Raw genomic sequence first — 20394 nt, forward strand, 5'->3', positions numbered from 1 at the left:
ACTACTGATGGTCGCACCTTTGACGCAATCCACTCAACCCAGCAGAAGGTGCAGCAATGGGTGGACCATTTCCCACTTCACACACTGGCCCACCCTTAGCGCCACTACTGTTCGTGTCTCCATTTTTTCAAACCCCGGCTGAAGGTCAGGCGCCACTACTTTCGCGGCTGACGTCACCAGCCGCTGCTAGTCCAACACAAAGACCACAGCTCTCGAGTGAATCTTGGAAGATAAAAGTGTTTCTGGAGGGGAAAATACGATACCTAGCTCTAGCATAGGCGGTAATATAAGCCCGCGCGGGACAGGGGAGTGGCGTATTTGGTCGAACGTACACTTTTAATGACATCTAGTTGTGAAGAAATTTATTTGGAATTTGATTTTGGGTGAGAATTCGTCTCAATCGTCTGCTTTTATATTTCTTTAAATTGACGCCGGTTGTAAGAGTTAGTCGCGTACGCGTATCGGTTATTAAGGCTTAGAATGATTTTTAGATTTTAAATTTAGATATAATCAGCTAGGCTGATACCCAAGGCACCACCTTAGGCCTAAGTCATCGAGCGACTTTTAAAGCCTTTAATTCAGGTGGCCGGGTTACAATGCGTAGGAGGGTGGTGGCCAGCCTTGGAAATAAGGGTTTTTTTTTAAACTGGTCCTTATGACCAGTGACCCCCTAGCATATGAATTATTAAACTGGTCCTTATGACCAGTGACCCCTATAGCTTATGAATTATTAAACTGGTCCTTATGACCAGTGACCCCTATAGCTTATGAATTATTAAACTGGTCCTTATATAAAATGTGCTAATGTCATTTATATGCGTTAAAAAAGGAGTCGCTGTACATAGAAATCCAGTGAATAGGGAAATCCAAATTGATAAAAACCTTAATTAATAGGTCATCTCCTATTATTTGGAATTATTAAACTGGTCACCTTCTGTTTTTTTTTGTTATTATTTCGAATTAATAAACTGGACACGGTGACCAGTGACCCCCCAAATTTTGAATAAATAAACTGGTCTGAACAATTAATTAACTGGTCTTTGACCACCTGACCACCGTTATTTCCAAGTCTGGTGGTGGAAAGCCCTTCATGCCACGCGAGTCAACAGCTCCCTACACTAACTATTACAGTTAACCTCTACAAGTTTTTCCTCTACAAGTTTTTATGAAATGGGAAACCGAAGAACTCGGGGGAAAAACCCCTTAAACCAGTGGAAAGAGAACTTGCAAACTCAACGCAGAAGGAGTTGTTCTGGGTTTTCACCCAGTGCCAGAAGCTGGGATCGAACCTGGCTCCTCTTGCTGCGAGGTGAAAGTGCTAACCACTCCGCCACCTCAACGTTTAATTAAATGTTATGGAATAATTGAAATTCCTGTTAATTACAAATTACATTAATACCAAAATTCAAATTTAAAATGAATGTAAATTTATCCCATTTGCTCTGCTGTTACTTTGGTGTAAAAACCAAGAAAATAGGTTCTCTAGTTCTAAATTGGTCTCGGTAATGTCAGCACCATAAGAATATTTAGTCTATGGTCAGCACTAAACGACGTTCGAGCAAAATGAAACTGAGCGTACCGAGCTGGGGAACCTAAATTATCCCCTCCAGAAACACGTTTATCCTCCAAGAGTGAATTATGTTCTTTATGGAGAAACTTTCATGTACGCGATTTTTACCATTGATTCTACTGGGCGTTTCATACTTTCCCCATTATCCACATCTGATACTATAATATAACCAGAGAGGGTAAAGTCGCTTCGCTACTGAGAGGCGTCTCTCTTTCAAAAATCCGTATTTATTTTTTTCGTCGAAAATGCCCATAGGATCCGAACGTTTGATGGCGCTGCAAGCGTATCCGGAAGTCCTAGCGCGCGATTCAATATTCAGTTTAGTACGACGCAAAAATTGATTCGTTTTTAATTTACATTTTAAGTAGTTTTTAAATGTTTTAAATATGCCTGGACCATTGTGTTCCGCCGTAAATTGTTCTAATACGAAAAATAAGAATTCTCGATTATCATTTTTCAAGTTTCCAAGGGAAAAAGAACGGTGAATACGCGTTTTTTACATAGGTTTATTTTTACTTTAACTTTCTTATTGAAATTTCAGTTCCCTATCATAGTTGGATAATGTAAAAAACGAGAAACTGACAAATAAAACAACGGAATACCTACACTTTAACCATAGGTTTTGCTCTAATCATTTCACTGACGAGTTTTATGAATATTAAAACTAAAAATAGTCTAATACCATCAGCTGAGCCAACAATATTTTATTAACACTACTCATTTTCCAGTACAGTTAGTGAAGTATAAAGAAAAACATCTAAGGGTTCTTAATGTGTTTTAAAAAATTTACTGACAATTAATATACTAAAATGTATAGCATATCCATACGCGACATATGAACATGGGTTGGAAGAAAGCGCGTTGGTCACAAACGCAACACAACCAATTTCAGAGGAAAACACATTGAATGTTCTAGATGAACATAATTACACTTTGTCCAACAGTATTTCATGCGAAAATTCAGAAAATGGTAATTGAAATTTGAAACTGTCTATCTCAATAATAAATAATTTTAATAAATTACATTACTTTAGTTGTTAATCACAATGGTAAAAGAACTTTAGATTTAAACACGCAATTGTCATCATCTTCTAAACACATTCGAACAGAGCATATGCAATTCAATTGAGAGTCCAAATCTACTTAAACAAAATGTCCTTAGCTATATATCAGGATATTTAATCCATCGCTGTTTTTCTAACCACCAATGCTCCTCTTGCCTCAGCTAACTCAAAAAGAACAATCTAATTATTGATCCTACAAATGTGCTCTCCTTCTTCAAGTTTTTCAAAACAACAAAGAACTCTTCTTTTGGTAGCCTTATAGTACCTACTGACAATTTTTTAAAGTTTATTACAGAAACAAATGAGGTATTTGATACTATAGCTTTAAACTACTATCTCACATGCCAAATGTCAAAGAGCGTATGGAAAAATTTATTACACGTCGAATTGACAAGACTTGGTTTCAAGCATCAATAGATTCAACATGTCCGACTGTATTTCAAAACATGATAAGTTTCTTCGTTGAGTTTTGCATGCACAGTGCCCTGAAAAAACAAGATCTCGATCATGATTACAAAAAGACACAGAAAAGACTGGACAGGAAATTGATGAAGATACAGCACTAAACTCATACCTCATATTCGTCTTTTTTGAACTACTTCGAAGCTTTATCTTATATATTTATTTCTTATTTATTTTCATTAAGTTATTTGATCTTATTTCATTTCCAATATATTAATTTCTATTGTTATTGTTGTTAGGCCTTGGCTATTTATGTTTCCCATTATTTTAGGCAGTTAAAAAGAATTGACACTTCAATATTCAAATATAATATTTAAAAATAATTAGTTGTACTTACTTGCGTCATAAATTCACATGAAACAAACATTTCACATTTTATTTAAATTTTTTAGTATCAGAAATAAGAAAATAATCGGTGCCATATTGCGGATGTAACAAAAATCTTCTAAAAAAATTTAACTAACGACACCCTGTAGCACCCTGGTAGTGGGATCCTGAACTTCATTTGTAATTTCTTCTATTCGCGCATGCGTCAAAAACTGGTAACGAAATTTTAACATTGCGGGAATAGGAAGAGACGCCTCTCAGTAGCGAAGCGACTTTACCCCCTCTGATATAACCCTCCGATCCGACAACGCGATCCGGAGAGACTATCAGCCCTGAAAGTTTTCTCTAGTACCTTGTTCCTAATGAAAGCCTTTTTTGCGCCTAGCTTATGATAAAATATTGAAAAAGCTTAATAAGTTTATCATGGTTTAAGCCTTTCGTCATTATTTCGCACCCGACTTTTGCAAATTCTTTCTTGTGATACGGCAAACCATAGCAGCAAAGCAAACGAATTATCGGGTCTAAGTTGGCCGTGATTATGACGATCGTTTTCATGACGCTTTTTAAGTCGTCGTCATTTATAAATCGTGTATAATATCGTATTTAGAAAGGTTGTAAATATTTGTTCCGTTCTATTTAAGATAAATATATTTGTTATTGAGCTATTTCGTCTTATGGTCCTATATACGAAATCTGGATCCGCTGAACGTCTCTACTTGTATTCGGAATTCGGTAGGTGATAGAGGTTTGGTCTCATTCAAGCTTAGCTAAGTTACGAATTTACTAAGAAACTAATTAAATGAGAACGTTGATAAAGAGAGGAATTCGTATTAAGGATTATTTCAAAACTGCCAGGGAAATATTTTCTAAACTACTGGTCAGGAAAATGTCTGAAAAATATTTAGAAATTCCACCTCAAAAGGGTATGGTATAGTTTGATCTTTAAACTTTGGTTTGTATTGATTTATTTTGGATATTTATTAATTGCATAGATGTCTACTTGAAAATGTCTCTACCAGAGAAAAGGAAAATTTATAGTTGTGGTTCTAAATTTGTTGAATTAAGTAGTATTCCAACGTGGAAAGAGTACGCTCAACGTCAAAACCTCAGAGCAACTTCAAGTAGAAGATTTGATGTTAATGATTCCTTCAATAAAAAAGTTTCTCCTGTGGTTACCGACATAACGACGTTGGAAACAGATGCAATTGTTAATGCAGCCAATAGAACACTAATGGGAGGGGGAGGAGGTTAAGTATTTGAGTTTTTAGTTATATTCATTTTTTTAAATCTTATATTAAACATATTTAGTTACAGTTGATGGTGCTATACACAGAGCTGCTGGTCAAATAATGAAAGAGGAATGTTCTACATTAGGAGGCTGTCCAACTGGTGATGCAAAAATCACTGGAGGTTATTTGTTGCCTGCAAAATGTGAGATTTTTTTTCACTCATTTTGGATAACATATGTAGTCTTATCTATTTTAAATTTTATTTGTTATAAACATTTTAGATGTGATTCATACAGTTGGTCCAGTTGGTGAAAATGAAGCTAAATTGAGAAGCTGCTATGAAAGTTGTTTGAGGATACTTAAAGAAGAAAATCTAAAAACCATTGTAAGTCATTTATTTAAAGGAAAATTATTTAATTAAAATCTTAAATAGGAAGCTTTCAACAAATAAAAACATTACAAATAAAATACTAAAATAACGACAGAATTGTTCAAACATTCCCGTATATCATTTATTGGTGAAGTATTAATTGACCAATGGGGAATTGATTAATTATAAAAAATGGGATTTTACTACTTATTGGTAACGTTTTACGGGCTGAAGGAGTCTAAGGTTCAAAAGTTTCCTATTCTAAGATTTGAATTAAACAATTTTTCATTTAGTAGTTTGTCCCTAATTCATAATTTTTGAATTTATATTCACCAAGCTTTTTTTCTTCTTCAGGCATTTCCTTGTATTTCAACGGGAATATATGGTATTTCATAAAATGTCCAGTTTTATTAAGCATTTTAACTTTATACTTCTTTATATTTGTTGTGTGTTAGGGTATCCCAATGAACCAGCTGCTCATGTAGCTCTAAAAACTGCAAGGACATGGTTAGAAACTGACAACAATGCGGAAAATGTGAATATTATAATCAATCAGTCTAGTGTTCGTACGGGAACCCCGACCCCTATTTTAACAAATTTAAACGGTCGCATTCCACTAAAAATAAGAGGTAGGTTTCTAACCTCCCTTTGAACCTCCAAGGCCTATTGAAAATTGAAATGCTTTCAAAAGTGTAAATAACACTTACTTTTGGAAAATAAGGGTTAATTATTGAATCTGAAGATAAAAAGAACTATTATAAACACTGACTTTATTTCAGAAGTTAGTTTTTTTCGAATTTCAAACCTAAACGCGTGTACGCTCGTATTTCTCGCCATCAAACTAACCAACTATTTTGCCAAGGGAAAGAGTAGGAAGGGAAGAGTTTCCTATTTCGCAATCGCAATCACTCTATGATAGACTATCATTAACCTAATTCGTTCTGTGTAATACTTATGTTTATTATCTTACTTATGATGTAAGTAACTACTTACTTCAGGCACGGCCAACTTTGATTTCTCGCGCATCTCTCGCGCTACAGCGGCCATCTCATTCGTTGACGTTTCTGTGTTAACCTATGAGCAAAAGATGTGTATGACGTCAGTGCCCCTAGCGGATTATTATTTTTAGTATAGTTTTTACATTGGGGACAATATAACCACCGAGCGTGGCGCTGAACTCCTACACATTATAGTACAGTTTATAGGGGGAAAATCCTTGCTCGCGGAATTTCGACGAATGTGTTGGCCGTAGTAGCGCGAACAGCGCGTGATCAAAGTTGGCCGTGCTTCAGGCATGAAGGCGGGAATTTTAAATATTCTTGCATAAGCCAATGCCCTTAAGCAATAGCAGCCGATCTTTCACGGTCAGTCTGACTTGATAACGTCAAAATGGAAAGATCTAGGGCCATCTTTCGGCCAACAGAGGCATAAAACTAAAATTGATTTTGCCAGTTTCAAAAATTCCACACCTGCCCATTTCTAGGCCTTCTCTTAATCCAGGGGGCAATGCTTCAGGAATCTATACCTCTACTTGGAATGCTTATCCTGGCAGATTTTCGTCTTGATGTGTCTGACGGTGTTTTTGATGTCACTATGTTAACTTAACAAACAACTACATAAGAGGGGAGCGCTGGCATAGGCCGTCAGAGTTATTTTACCATAGGCGATACGGCAGCCTAAGCATTCCAAGTAGAGGGATGGAGTTCTGCTTACTTGGAATATTGAATAAAAACTGATAGCAAGAGACATAGAATAAAAATAGTCTGCCTCCAGAGCCCTCCCCTAGCTTCTACCATATGTTTCCTGAAAACTTCTAACCTCCCTCTTACCCCCTATACCAGCGAGCCAATCATATTGTTCAAATTCAAATTGTTTTTTTTTAAGTAGTACCCGCGACACTAGCGACCCTAGTAGGAATTCCGGCGAACTCACGAATAACGCATTTTCAAAGTGCTACGCCTGTCAAATGTAATCATGCCCAAGGGGGAAGGAACATGACTGAGAAGTTGGAAATTTTCATGGCACATGGAGGTAGCTTCGAGGCAGACTCTTTTTCTTCTATATCTCTTGCCGATAGCCTTCATTTAAAGTTCACAGTTATCTAAAACTAGGGCATTTTCATAATACACACAAATAGTTTCCCATCCCCGACCCCAACTTCATTTTTCCAGGGATAGCCGAACCCCAAACCTGACTTTATTTTGACACCGTACGAACACTAAATGGGTCGTTAGAAAATCCTATTGTTCTTAATTAATTTTTACCAATTAGGTTGATAGAATTATCTTCTGTTTGTTCCTGCCTGTTGATATTCAGATATACGAAAAACTCTTGATGGAATATTTTCCTTTATGAAGTGTTACAACGCTGAGAAAAACCTAGCTTAACTCTGTGCTACTCCGTATAACTTGCAAAAGACATTGTAGTTTTTAAGATTTCTTAAATCCAAGAAAGTTACACAGAATTTTATTTAACATCATTTATAATATACATCAGCCTGTAATTTTGGCATTCCACAGGTTCCAGTCAATAAAATTTGAATAATAAGAATTCTGTGTTCTAGATTTAGGAAAACGTATAATCAGTGACCATCTGAACTAATCGTTTGTACATTGCACACTACAGAGGTCTCAAACTGTTCTTTTCTTTTAAGTGTTTCCATTTTTCTGCATTCACATCTCCCCAATTCAGCATTTCATGTTCCCTTTTCTGGAAGATATCTACTCCGAATAATTTTTGCATTTTCTGTTTGAAAAATATAACAAGTATATAGATTTGCACAGAGCTGTTGTCACAAAAAATACACTTACCATCAGCTCCACTCTCTCAAGAGCAGTAAATGGAACATGTAAAAATTGTTGGAGATAATTGAAGCACACAATGGAACATCAAATGTTGATAAGAGCGCTCTAAAGTAGCAAATGGCAAACAAGATTCTAGACACAAAACCAGTTTAAAAGCCTTTTCCTTTTTCTGCTCTAGAGCGCTCCGAGATCACCCCAGGCACGTGCCAACCACGGGGGCAGCGGGGGCGAGTTGCCCCTGCTCAAGTTTGGTAAAAATACTGTGTATTATAAGGTTAGCGTATAACGCGGGGTCGGGAATAGAGATATCTGCTGAGAAAAAAACGGAGGGAAAACACGGTTTTTTCTCGGTGTGTGACGTAGCTGGATCCCAGCGAACGATCTACAACGAAAATAAACAGGCGTCGCGTAACGAAACTCCGCGGTGGGAAGACAGCCGAGCGGGAGAGCTGACTGTAAACATTCCTCTTCGGCCGGCGCCCGCGTCCGCCTTTTTATAAAATTCCTTTGTGGATTAAAATTCAGGTAAGCATTAATCGTTTACCCATAAATTAGATCCATTATAGTATTACATTTTTACTAGTGTTAAATGGTATAGTTATATAATAATAGTATTTTTGACTATTTTAAACCATGAATTTTATAGCCGACGCTTAACTTTTAATATTTTAAAGGCGGTTATTTTGAATTTTGTTAATAAAGGCTTGTCAAGTTGTCATGAACTCAACATAATACAGTAATGCACGGATTAAAATGCTCGGTTCTCGGGTGCAATAATTCCTTAATTGTCACCCGAAAGAAGAATTTGTCATATCATCTATTCCCATCTCAAATAACTATAAGGCAAAAATGGATAACCGCTTGCGGACGTTCCCAAAACAAAATAAATGTGAAATATGCAAGGATTTGCTCAGAACATTTCTATGAAGAAGATTATCCAAGAGATCTGAGAGTAGAATTGATGAACCCAATACAAAGAGGCTCTGAATACCCACTGCCATTCCTTCAAAAAAGAACAAGAAATATAGTATAAAGAAAGTGATAAAGTATTAGTAGCGTGTTATTTAAAGTTTTAAATATGTACAAATTTAAAATTAACTAAAGTAACAGGAATGTATAGATTTCTGTTAATGTTAAAATTTTAAATTTAAGGTGTTATATTATAAAATTGGTAATTAAAGTTCTAGTTGATTGTTAATGTAAATTTTGAATATGTATAATTAATATACTTTAAAATACTTAAAAGTAAAAATCTATAATTTTATATAATAAAGGTATCACATTACGTTATATAGTTACTGAATGTATAAAATATTAAAAGCGTTAATATATTGAAAGGTGTCACTTAACTAGTATTAATAATTTAATTGAAAGGTGTTTTATCATTTTACATGCCTGTGTGATAAATATTTCTGTACTTGAGAACTATTTTTGGATTTAGTCTATATTAAAGTGTTTTTATGAAAATATAAACTTTGGATTATTTAGATGTAAATAAATAAGAGTTCCTATGGCACGCTGTTCAGGACAAAACTCAATAAAAAAATAGAGATTTTTTTGTAAATATGGGGGTATTTTTTTAAATATAAAGCTGTTTTTAAAATATAAAGTCATTTTTAAAATATAAAGTCATTTTTAAAATATAAAGTCGTTTTTAAAATATAAAGGTGTTTTTAAAATATAGGGTCTCTGGTTTTGTCCTTTTTCCATTGGTATGCTTAGGAGAAATGATTTAGGGTGTACTCCATTTTTCCTGCATTGTAGGAGAAAGTTTTGGTTTATTTGCTGTCTCCTAATACATAGTTGCAGGAAATAAACATAAAAAACTATCCTTGTAGGCTGTAAGCAGTGGCGTAGTCAGAAATTCGTCAAAGGGGGTCGAGGAGGGGTGACAATTTAGTACAGTCAAACGTAGGCCTAATGGGGGCGGTGACACGGAAATCCCCCTTGTCTACGCCACTGCCTGTGAGGTACCTTCCAGGTAGGTAGTACATTTCTTAAACTGGCTTCGAATGTCTTAGACGAATTCGACTTATATTTTGAAAAGTAATTTATATTTCAAAAACGCCTTTATATTTTAAAAACACCTTTATATTTACAAAAAATATATAAATATTTTTGGTCGAATTTAGTCCTGAACGGTGTGCCATAAGTTCCCTTATAGTCCTAAATTTTTTTTTTTTTCAGAAGCTCGTTATGAGCGATTGTAACGGGTGGGACAATTCAGTCCGCTCGTCCATTTGATTAATCAGGTGCGAGATATGTGTTACGGCCACGCCAACGGGGGGATACTTGGGGATAGGGTTGGGACACCCGTGGCGGAAGTATGACAACCACCCGTTGGGGGATTAGTGGTCGTCCTCACACGGCCATCCACAAACTCTGCCTCCCGGACGCCTGGGATTACAGGAGTGAGCCACTACTCCCGGCGTCCTAAATTCTTATAAAAACGATTGAAGTTTTTAAAATGACAGACATAGTTTATACATGGTTTTGAGATTGTAAGACGCCTCATTATTGTGTCTAGATCGTAGGCGCTTCGAAGAAGGGATCCAACTACGTCACACGCGACTGCGACTAGAGGAGCTCTCGATTTTCTGACGGAGAGACAAACCGAAACGAGGAATAATCACCCCTTGGCCCCTGCTTCTATTTCACCGCGGGGGCGCGTCCCCCGCTACTTTTTCTCAGGTCAGACTTGCCGCAGAGTCGTATTTCACTCAAATACTTATTTGCCACTGACGGACTATTGAGGTATCGCAATTTTAGTCAACCTGACAAGTTGGCTAAACGTGCGACACCTTTGTGTTTTGCTTTTTATACCTCGGCATTTTTTCGGATGCATCCTATTTAACTAGGTTGTGCTTATATTAGGGTTTTTGCCCCCGCTCTCGTTAAAATGTTGGAACGCACCTGGATCAACCCATCAGCATTTCTTGTTCAATGTAAGTGCAATTTTCGCGTGTTCCATTTACTGCTCTCTAGCGCTTGAAACCGTTTTGCCCATTTTGGATTCGTTGTCAGAAAATAAAGCTCTTGAATCGTTGGAACATGTCCCATTTCTCTCGCGATTGGTGTGAGATCAATGAATTCGGATTTGGAGCGAATTTCGAATATTTAAATAGAATATGCTAATAGCTTGAGCTACAAACGCTATCTTGAGTGCTCTCAGAGCATTCAATTTGGGCAATGGAACTGAAGGAAGTTGCCTGGAAGAGATCTTTGTAATAAAATGGCACATGAAATGAAATGCTGATGGGGGTGATTTCAGAGCAGCAAATGGAAGGAAGTTATCCAACCTATGAATCAATTTTGTATAAAGTCCGCCATTTGGGTAGTGACTTGAAAGTTCGTCTTTAAGTGAAGGAAAGGTAAAGTAATGTAAACGGAGGAGATCTGTAAGACGCCCATTGCGTTTAGGCTTCTGGTGATCATATGCTTCCCAGAAGTCCATCAAAGTCGTGGTCCCAGGCAAGTTCCATGATTTTAGGATAGGAACGAGAGTCGCCGCGTCTCTTGCCAACAGGAACCATGAAAAATAAGTTGTTTTCTCTCTCAATTCCTCCCAAAATCCACTTGCCTTCCATTCGTTTGACTCTTGTAGATTTGCACATATCGTGTATTTCGAACGATGTGATAAATTCTGCGTCTATAACATAACCATAACAATAGTTATCGATGGAAGTAGCAGTAATCGAACCGACATGATCTCGCAAATAGAAATAACACAGCAGAAACAGGCGACTAGAGCCGAAATGAAACAGGTGACAGACCGAAAGTAAAACTTAAAACCAAACTCGGAGTGAAAGAATACGTTTTTTTTCAGGGGTGGGACGTTTTGGCCAAATTGAGAGTGAAAGAATGTGTGTTATTTGTTCTCTATAATCACTGATGGGCCATCTGAAATAGTATCTAGTAACGTAGTAATAATTAAAATCGTATCTAGTAGCATATACACTCTTTTTCGCGCCTTTATTTAACCCCTCTTACTTGCCTCTGCCCAGGAACATTCTATAAGAATATTCCTGGTCTAGCATCCACTCTTTGGGTTCCCGTAATGGAGGATGGGGCTGAAAGTGGGAAAACCAAACATGGACGCGCCCAGGAAAATAACGCGAAAAAGAGTGTATAGTAATTCCAAAAAAAATCGTCAAAATTCTTTAACTCGCATACTATACCATTTGGCAGTGCAGTGTGAACCTAAAACACCTTTGACACTGCAAAGCGAACCTACAACGCCTTTCGGAAGAGCTGACTGGACCGACTATATGCTCTTCAGCATACAAACCCGGCTATTATAAATTTTTATTTAAATCATACCTTTTTAAATAATTATTTCCGCAAAACAATTTTGATATTTTGGTAACCCTGACAACTGATTAACCAAAATAAAAATAAAAACCCAAAAAAAAGGTGCTATTGTTAAAAATAGCCGCTAGTTGGCCCCAGCCACAGTATCGTTTATTGATTGAACTAGATAGATGCTCCTGCATCCCAACCTAGCTTGCCTATTCCGTGGTCATGGTAGAAGAGCCCTCCATTTCTCTTTAGACGCCCTTCGCTAGGTGTAGCTTCTTCGCACTTTAATCACCGCTATAAAATTAACAATTCCGTTTATATCTATTTCCTGAATTTGTGACTCGTTTTTTGCGGTGATCAATTGAATTTCAATGTAAAATTTGATCCTTTCATTACTTTTCTGCGTTGATAATTATAATGGAGATATTTAGAGGTCTCCTTTTATTTGGAGGTAGGAACCATTTTTTTTATGATGTAGAATTGTGATTTCTTACGATTTGTTTTATAAATATAAACATGATATTTGCTGAATTGTAGCATAATCACACTCGCTTAAATGCATTTCGTGGCATAAATGTAGGTCAAAAAAAGGCCAAATGATCCTTCCACTAACCACCCTTCGCTGTGACATATAAGCAGCCAAAGAGTCGCGTAAAATGATATCTTCAGTTTATTTCTCGATATTATTCGATTACATTTTTCCCCTCAAAGCTCTTTTAGTTTCGAGTTATGGCGAAGATACTTTGATGGAAGAGCAAGTTGGGTCACCTTCGGACATGGCTACAACCTTATCGTATAGCACTGATGTAAACTCTTATCTGTTTTAAAAATGCGCGAAAATTATTAACGTTTATTAAAAAAAAATAATTTCAGGGTGTCAATTCTTTAAGTATGAAAGCGGATGACGCGATCATTCCTTCTCCGGAAGTACCGACGGATAATATTGCAGTCATCAAAGAACCCGCGCCGCCATTCTCACGAGCTGTTTGGGACACCAATAACAAGATTTGTCTCTTGGGTGTCTTCCAAGCTACTTTTACAATCACGTATGCTGCTCAAAACGGCGATCAGGTAACGTATAGTGGAAGAGGAGACCGTGACAGATGGCTTAAATGACCGATGATATTGATCTTCGGTTGCAGACAGTAATCGTTCGTCTACCAGAAGAAGCAACCACAAAAGGTAGATGTTACTTTCAGCACCAGGATCCCGTTTTGGAACTTTCTTGGACAGCATTTCGGTTCACTATGACCTTTTCTAAAGTAAGATAGCAAACTACCGTGAATTTGATAATATTCGAGTTACGTGGTTTTTATTCGCGTGATCTAGCAAGAAGAAGACACTTGGGCGGTGAATTCCATGGAACTTATGTACAACACCCAAGCCTCTATGTTCACCGGAGTAACGAGTGGTAAGGTCGAATTCGTTTTTATTTTTTACAGCTTTAAGGGGGAAGACTACAGTGGCCGTTGTCTACTTTCGCGCTATTTCAAGCTGAACTCTTTTAATTTTGTATTTTGAATAATAAAGTTAATATTTCAGTGTAGAACAACCTCTTGTTTAGTGCCTAAAATAATTTTTACAATTTTAAATTTAAAAGTAATTAAGTTATTACGTTTTAATTCGGACCCCCGGATCTAAACAAGTTGGGCAAGCGCACAAACTACCATTTAGTTAGGACCTTATATCTCGTTAACTATTAATATTAGAATTATTAAAATTATTTTAAGCACTAGAGGAAGGTTCAGCCTAATAAGAAAAATATAATTCAATTATGTAATTGTAAAAAAGAGAAACGTTCAGCTTGAACGAAAAAGAGGCTTTTACGGTATTCTTCCCCCTTAATGTACCAAATTCGGGATAATTACTCACTTCCCCTATCCGTTTTAAACAAGGTAATGCTGTTCAGTATGACCGCAGTTTAGACTATCCCATTCGTATACTAGAATACAATCGACCTATTAAAGGTCTACAAAATCGTCTGAAAACTGAGTTAGTGGATCTTAAAATTAATTTTGCACGTGAAAATACGCCGCCATGTTAGAGTATAAAAGCAGGTAAATATGCCTGCTACCGTACTATACCTCACATTGTAAAGTTACTGTCACGCTCAAAAACGTTATTTGGAAATCGGTCAATTTCCCATTTCTCTAAATGCGTGATTGTGTAGTTCAAAGTTCAAACGATTCTGTGACCTTTCAATTGCGAATAGACCACAAACCCAGCCTGATCGACAAAAAGCGGTTACGAGTACGACCAACAAACGAAGTGCTAACTATCGACAAGCCGTCAGACCAATTCCAAAATTATATAATTAAGTAATTAATTAATACAGGGGACCTCAAAACTGCGAGAACTGCCACTAATTGCTTTGAGACTTCCGTGAACAAGTCATTTTTCTGCCCATCGCCACCGTTGATTGATATGTTCAACTCCAAAAAGGAGAAAGTTGTTTCTGCTAAACTGCAAGACGTGCAATTACAGCCGTTTGGGATTAGGAGAGGAAAATTTTCTGCCGGTTTGTAAACTTTTCATTTTTGGGTTTCAGAAACTATTTTGTCTTTTGAAATTAACACCACCTAATTTTAGTTCAACGCTGTAGTTCGATCCGGATAGGTGGCATACCAGAACCGTACGACCAAGACGAGACGGTCCCCATGGCCGTTGGCAGCATTCTAGCCGTAATGGCTATCTTCACGGTCGTCGGATATGCCTTGTATAAATCCATAATGACCAAACGGGTAGATTATAACACCATGCAATAAATTTAGAATATTAGGCGAGGCTATGCGGAAGGGTTTATGTTTTACGCGAACCCATAAAGGTTTCTTGCGGGCGTAATTTCAGGTTTTGAATAACGCAAACCACCATAGGTTGTTGGACAACCCAACCCTTGGGAGATCGGATTACTTCCCACGGTTTAAAATTCTTATAACCCATTTGCTTGCCTCAAAACGTTTGCGCCATCGCGACTCGTTCTTTAGGGATTTCACGTGGAAAAAAAAGAGTCGATAAAATTATTTACTATTATCATTAACGTTCATTCTCATTATTTTAAACAAGTGTACTTATCGAGAGCGTAAGAACGTTACGATTTTGGTTTATTTCGAATATTTTGATGTAATGATTTTTCCAGCGAATTAACCGATATCTATAATTTTGAAACTCGGTAAATTATCCATTTACAAGGATACTTTTTTGAGTTTCTTGTCGTTAATCTAAAAATGTATCATATTCTGACGCGTCTCGGATATCCCAGTCTTCCTGACCTACGTATAAAAGTTGGGTCAACGTCTCATATCCTTTCAACCTGTATCGGTTATCGATGTTATCAGATACCCCGTGATTTATTATAGATTTAATAATACCTAATCAAATATCAACTGAAACTGAAATGGGCTTCCATGTTTCTACGCGTAGAATATTTCAGTATAGTCCTACCACTTAAAAGTTCTCATCCTTTTACATAAAAAAGAAAAACACGTTAATTGTTGATGTATCAAACACGACTTTTTCGGTAATATTTTTCGTACACGGTTTATATTACGTTATTTTCTATTACCGGAAAGTTTGGATCTATATATGTTCCGAAACTACGTTTATATCTGTGAGCTTTTTGAAGAATCCACTCGTGTAATAATTCAAATAACATAAATTTGACAATAGATTTAAATGTTTAGAGTTGTTTAAAACACTTTTTAAATAATACACAATGAAATAACACTCGTATCGTGTTACCGTAATAAGTAATAAAGATGTATGTGCCTAAGCTTGATATTTTTTAAACCTTTTGAATATACGAGATATATTACGAGAGCCTGCGAAGGTATATTTAATTTTCATGCCTTAAATGGGTAATTATCTCATAAGAAATCATAAGTTTATAATATATATCTTACAAGATAAGTATCCGTCTAAGTCATAAAAATTAAACGAGTACCTTCACAGATTCCGATGGGCGCGAATAGTTCTTTCTATAATTTTTTTACGATTATCCAACTTGTTAAAAGTAGAAGTATCACGTGTTGCTCTTACGTCACAAAACTGAGCTTTGGTAGAATTATCATAGCACGCGCGATTTGCACGAGCGTTAGAAAATAGGAAGCTCCTCGTGATTCGAGAGGGCACTCGTAGTGTTGGAAAAGGTAAATATAGTGTCGTAAGAGCTACATTAAAACAATAAGGCCATGTTACTTTATAAAAAGAACTATTTATGCGGATTGTACAAACTTAACCGCGCGTATTAATTTTCATAAACATTTAAAATGTTAAAATGACACCGCATAGGAATATGTAGCAAGAATGATTATATTTCAGAAAGTAACCATTGTTGAAAGATTTTTACTTCTTCCGGTGGCGACATTACGATAGGTATCTGAAGGGTATCAAATTAACCTGTTCGATGAGCAGATTTTTCTGATATATAAATTGGAAACAGGGCTGCGTTCAACAACTATCAACGGAGAAAAACCGTTGAGTTATCGTTGAGTTCTTTTAATCAACGCTACGTCACAAAAATTTAAAGTTGTTGTACGATTTATAGTTCGCTGACTTAACGAACAAAATATCGTCTGCTACCCCTCCTTTAACTTTGTCGAATGACGTCACGACACCGATGAGCAACGGAAAAACAATCTCGCTCAGCCGATGTTTCCGCTGAGTCTCCGATAATCAACGTGACGTCAAAACCATATGTCAAAAAACCCGTTCAAGAAAAAACCGCTGACCGTTGAGCTCAGCGCTGAGCTTTTTAAGAGTTGTTGAACGCAGCCCATATTGGTGGTCTTAATTGGATAAGTATAGTTTAACCAATTGGTCATGTATAGGTTTTCTCAATTGAAACTCATTGGATTTCTCTATTGGAAAGGACATCGCACTTCTTCTATGGGATTTGGCTTTCGACAGATTTTTTTCAAATTGAAACATGTTGTTAAGCTTGATCAAAGGAGCAAAATTGTCCATTGCCATTTTTCCCTAGGTCCTATAGTTTGTCCTGTATCAGCGGTCAAAAGTGGACAAAACTTAGCATAGTCTATTTGTTAAAAGAAGTCACGGCCCATAGGTTAGCCCTCTACGTTCGCCCGTCGCTAGTCCGGGCTCACTAACAAAAGAGTTTTCTTGCCAAGATTCGTGGGGCTTCCCAAAACAGAGCGTCGGATTTGGTTTCGATCTGATCGCACGATGAACGAACTCAGTAAATAAATAGTTAAATATTGAGTTTTAACTGTCGTGTGACCGTGACTAAAATCGAAAATTAAGTGTTTGATCTGTTGTGGAGTGACTGTTTCTTACCTATCAGCGAGTGTTGAATGTAGGATTCAACGAAACGGTTAATCATATATATTCTGATTTCTTAAGTATTTCTTTTATGTTATGTTTTATTTTATTTTTGCTCATAAAATATTGAATATCAAATAATTCCCCGTAGGAAAATTCATATAATAATAAGTTGCGAGAAAAGAAATTATAATGAAGTAGAGGTGTAAAAATCTTGGCAAGAAAACTCTATTGATAGTGAGCCCGGACTAGCGACGCGCGAACGTAGAGCGCTAACCGATGGCCCGGAACTTCTTTTAACAAATAGACCATACTAAGTTTTGTCCACTTTTGACCGCTGATACAGGACAAACTATAGGACCTAGGGAAAAATGGCAATGGACAATTTTGCTCCTTTGATCAAGCTTGTTTCAATTTGAAAAAAATCTGTCGAAAGCCAAATCCCATAGAAGAAGTGCGATGTGCTTTGTCGGTTTGCGCAATTGGAAATTTATCGGTTTGCTCAATTGGAAATTTATCGGTTTGCTCAATTGGAAAATTATCGGTTTGCTCAATTGGAAATTTATCGGTTTGCTCAACTGAAAATTTTCAATGGGTAAGTTATTAGTTTTGTGTATTGGTCTTCGACTGGTTTCTCTATTGGGTAAACATTCCAAATTCCAATAGACCATTACCCACTGGTTTTCTAATAGTGTTTTACTAATTAGTTTCCCATTCGTTTTTTTGGTTGATTTAACAAACGTTACACTCATATTAAAGATTGTTGTTAGATTTGGGTCGTTGAATGCACTTTTTTTCTATTTTGACTTATTCTAAGTTTTCTTGACCATTGGTCAACTGCTGCTTTGGTTTTTTAGTTATTCCCACTTCTTTTCCCGTTAATTTTAATGCCTTCGTTGCGTCTTGGGATCTTTTCCTTTGTGTGCGATTTTTTTCATTTAAATTTGTTTTGGTTTTTGGTTGAATTAGAGGACCTTATTTCATATAAATAATAGTTTAAAAATAACAAAACGTTTCACTTTAGGGATTTTCAAGTTGCATGCATATCTCCATAATCTCCAAATTTCTACAAATTCGTTCAGTGGCACCACCTTGCTTTTTTAAAACGTTAGCGTATAGTTTTTAAAATACACAAATAAAATTAAGTAACAAATGTGTTCTTTTAATATGAACTAAATTTTAAATATAGTAAATATCTTATTTGCCTGGTGAGTCTGAGTCATTTTGACCTGGGTAAGCTTTATATTGTTATTTTCACATCGCATTAAAAGGAAGGTGTGGTATTATATTAGCATTTTCGTTTCGTCGAGTGCAAGGACGTATATAAGGGGGCGGGGGTGTAGGGGGTTCAACCCCCCCCCCCCCCCCTCCTTAGGACTCGATTCATTCACTTCCGGGCTGAATACATCCGAACGTTCTCACCGTTCTTGCCCTTGTTAACATTGATCGGCAGGAAGAAGTTCTCATCGGTGGCGGAACTTCAGACAGAGTAAATGGTATAGCAGGTCAGAAGGCTTCTTGTCTACTATTCCTCCATGTTGTCAGCCACCGAGAATAACTTCCGAGTCTCGGTTTAAAAGACAAGAAAAGAACCATAAAGTTTTATGACTAACCACTGAATTTGTACATAATCAAGACAAGGAAAGGTCCACGTCAAATTGCAGAAAGCGATTTCTCAGGCTTCACTGAAGCTTAACCTCTTAAGGCGCCCTATCAATATCTTGTTTGGATAATAGCTCGACTTAACTGTTCTTTCGACCAGAAAGTATGCTCTAGGTTCCGCATTTAAACCATAAATGGTTTAAAACAAGATGAATTTAGTTCTCAAAATGGTGGAAATTAGGACGAATATGAAACCATTAATGGTGTATACACAGCATAAATTTAAACCTGCAAAAAACCCTTAATGGTCTTAAACAAAACCACTGATGGAGTTATTTTCGGACAAATCTGACCAAACCCTTAGTGGTTGAAACGAGTACCATTATTTTTCACTGTGTGGACTGTGGACAGGTTACGATATAATGATTCGAAAAGAAATTTTAGTTTTAGCGGACAATATTGGGTATTTGCCTTCAATTAATGCACCGGCGACAGAGATATCCACTGTTCAAGATATTCTTCGCAAGTGCCTACAAATTAAAAATTATTCGGGTCTACAAAGCATTGCGGAGGTGTTCGATCAAGCGCTTTATGCAAAAGCTACCGAATTAACGTGGGCGAATGGACGTACATTTAAAAACGTAGCGTTATTGATGGGCAACTTTCACACCATTTGTAACTTCGTATCGGTAATTGGGAAAATGTTCGCCGACGCGGGTTTTCAGTTATAGCTGCATGAAAACTCCATAAACAAAGTGTTAGAACGCAAACACTACGATAGAGCCGTTGGGTTTCACAAGTTGACTTACGAAGCATTTATGAGATCCGCCTTGAAATCTTTCACTATCTGGCTTGAAATCGCTCGCTTGAAATAGTATATTTTTCGCCATATTCTACAAACTGTTCAACGTAGCCAAAGAATTGACGTGATATTCGACGTATTCATGTTTTGTTTCATAAAGGAGGCGGAAATAATGAAAAGAGGTTGCACGGAAGGCTTCTCTTTCGATCAAAAATGCCACGTAAGAAAGTTTTACAGCCCCATGGTATTATATTATAAAGGCAACTAAATCAGAATCAAAGCAATGTAATTTTAATTTTTAAGCATTTTGACTTATGGAGATAGTATTTTGCATTTTGAACCACCTTGGGCAACTGTTCCGATAAATGCATCTAACAAAATATACAGTTGTAGATTTAGACGAAATTTATTGAAATTACGAAGAGGTGGGGTGACGGAGTAGTTAGCACTTTCGCCTCGTAGCAAGAGGAGCCGGGTTCGATCCCAGCTTGTGGCACTGTGTGGAAACTCGGGACAATTCCTTCGGTGTACAGTTTGCAAGTTCTCTCCCCACTGGTTTGTAACGCATTGTCACCCGGCTACCTGAAT

At 36.8% G+C, this 20394-nt stretch overlaps 2 protein-coding genes and 1 long non-coding RNA gene across 3 annotated transcripts; 2 read left to right on the plus strand and 1 right to left on the minus strand.

The window, feature by feature from the left end:
• Positions 1–2338: 2338 nt before the first annotated feature.
• Positions 2339–3389, minus strand: LOC149935833 (uncharacterized). The gene is made up of 3 exons (XR_016472250.1): positions 3209–3389; positions 3014–3119; positions 2339–2902 (listed from the first exon to the last, which is right to left on the minus strand). It is a non-coding gene; the product is annotated as an uncharacterized LOC149935833 (long non-coding RNA).
• A 685-nt stretch (positions 3390–4074) lies between these two features.
• Positions 4075–7567, plus strand: LOC149935834 (uncharacterized). Its single transcript, XM_090154078.1, has 8 exons — positions 4075–4155; positions 4259–4346; positions 4416–4670; positions 4732–4854; positions 4934–5037; positions 5377–5407; positions 5478–5557; positions 7294–7567. The coding sequence occupies exons 2-8, from the start codon at positions 4310–4312 to the stop codon at positions 7375–7377; spliced, it is 714 nt and encodes a 237-aa protein (XP_090010204.1). The 5' UTR covers positions 4075–4155; positions 4259–4309; the 3' UTR covers positions 7378–7567.
• A 4920-nt stretch (positions 7568–12487) lies between these two features.
• On the plus strand, positions 12488–15837 carry LOC149935835 (lysosome-associated membrane glycoprotein 5). Its single transcript, XM_090181680.1, has 7 exons — positions 12488–12576; positions 12837–12931; positions 12999–13196; positions 13268–13387; positions 13455–13536; positions 14461–14643; positions 14715–15837. Exons 1-7 carry the CDS (start codon positions 12543–12545, stop codon positions 14888–14890), a joined length of 888 nt encoding a protein of 295 aa, XP_090037806.1. The 5' UTR covers positions 12488–12542; the 3' UTR covers positions 14891–15837.
• The last annotated feature ends 4557 nt before the right edge of the window (positions 15838–20394 follow it).

Source organism: Leiobunum rupestre, chromosome 7 (assembly GCF_980474605.1).
Source record: "Leiobunum rupestre chromosome 7, qqLeiRupe1.1.hap1, whole genome shotgun sequence".
Lineage (NCBI taxonomy): Eukaryota > Metazoa > Arthropoda > Arachnida > Opiliones > Sclerosomatidae > Leiobunum > Leiobunum rupestre.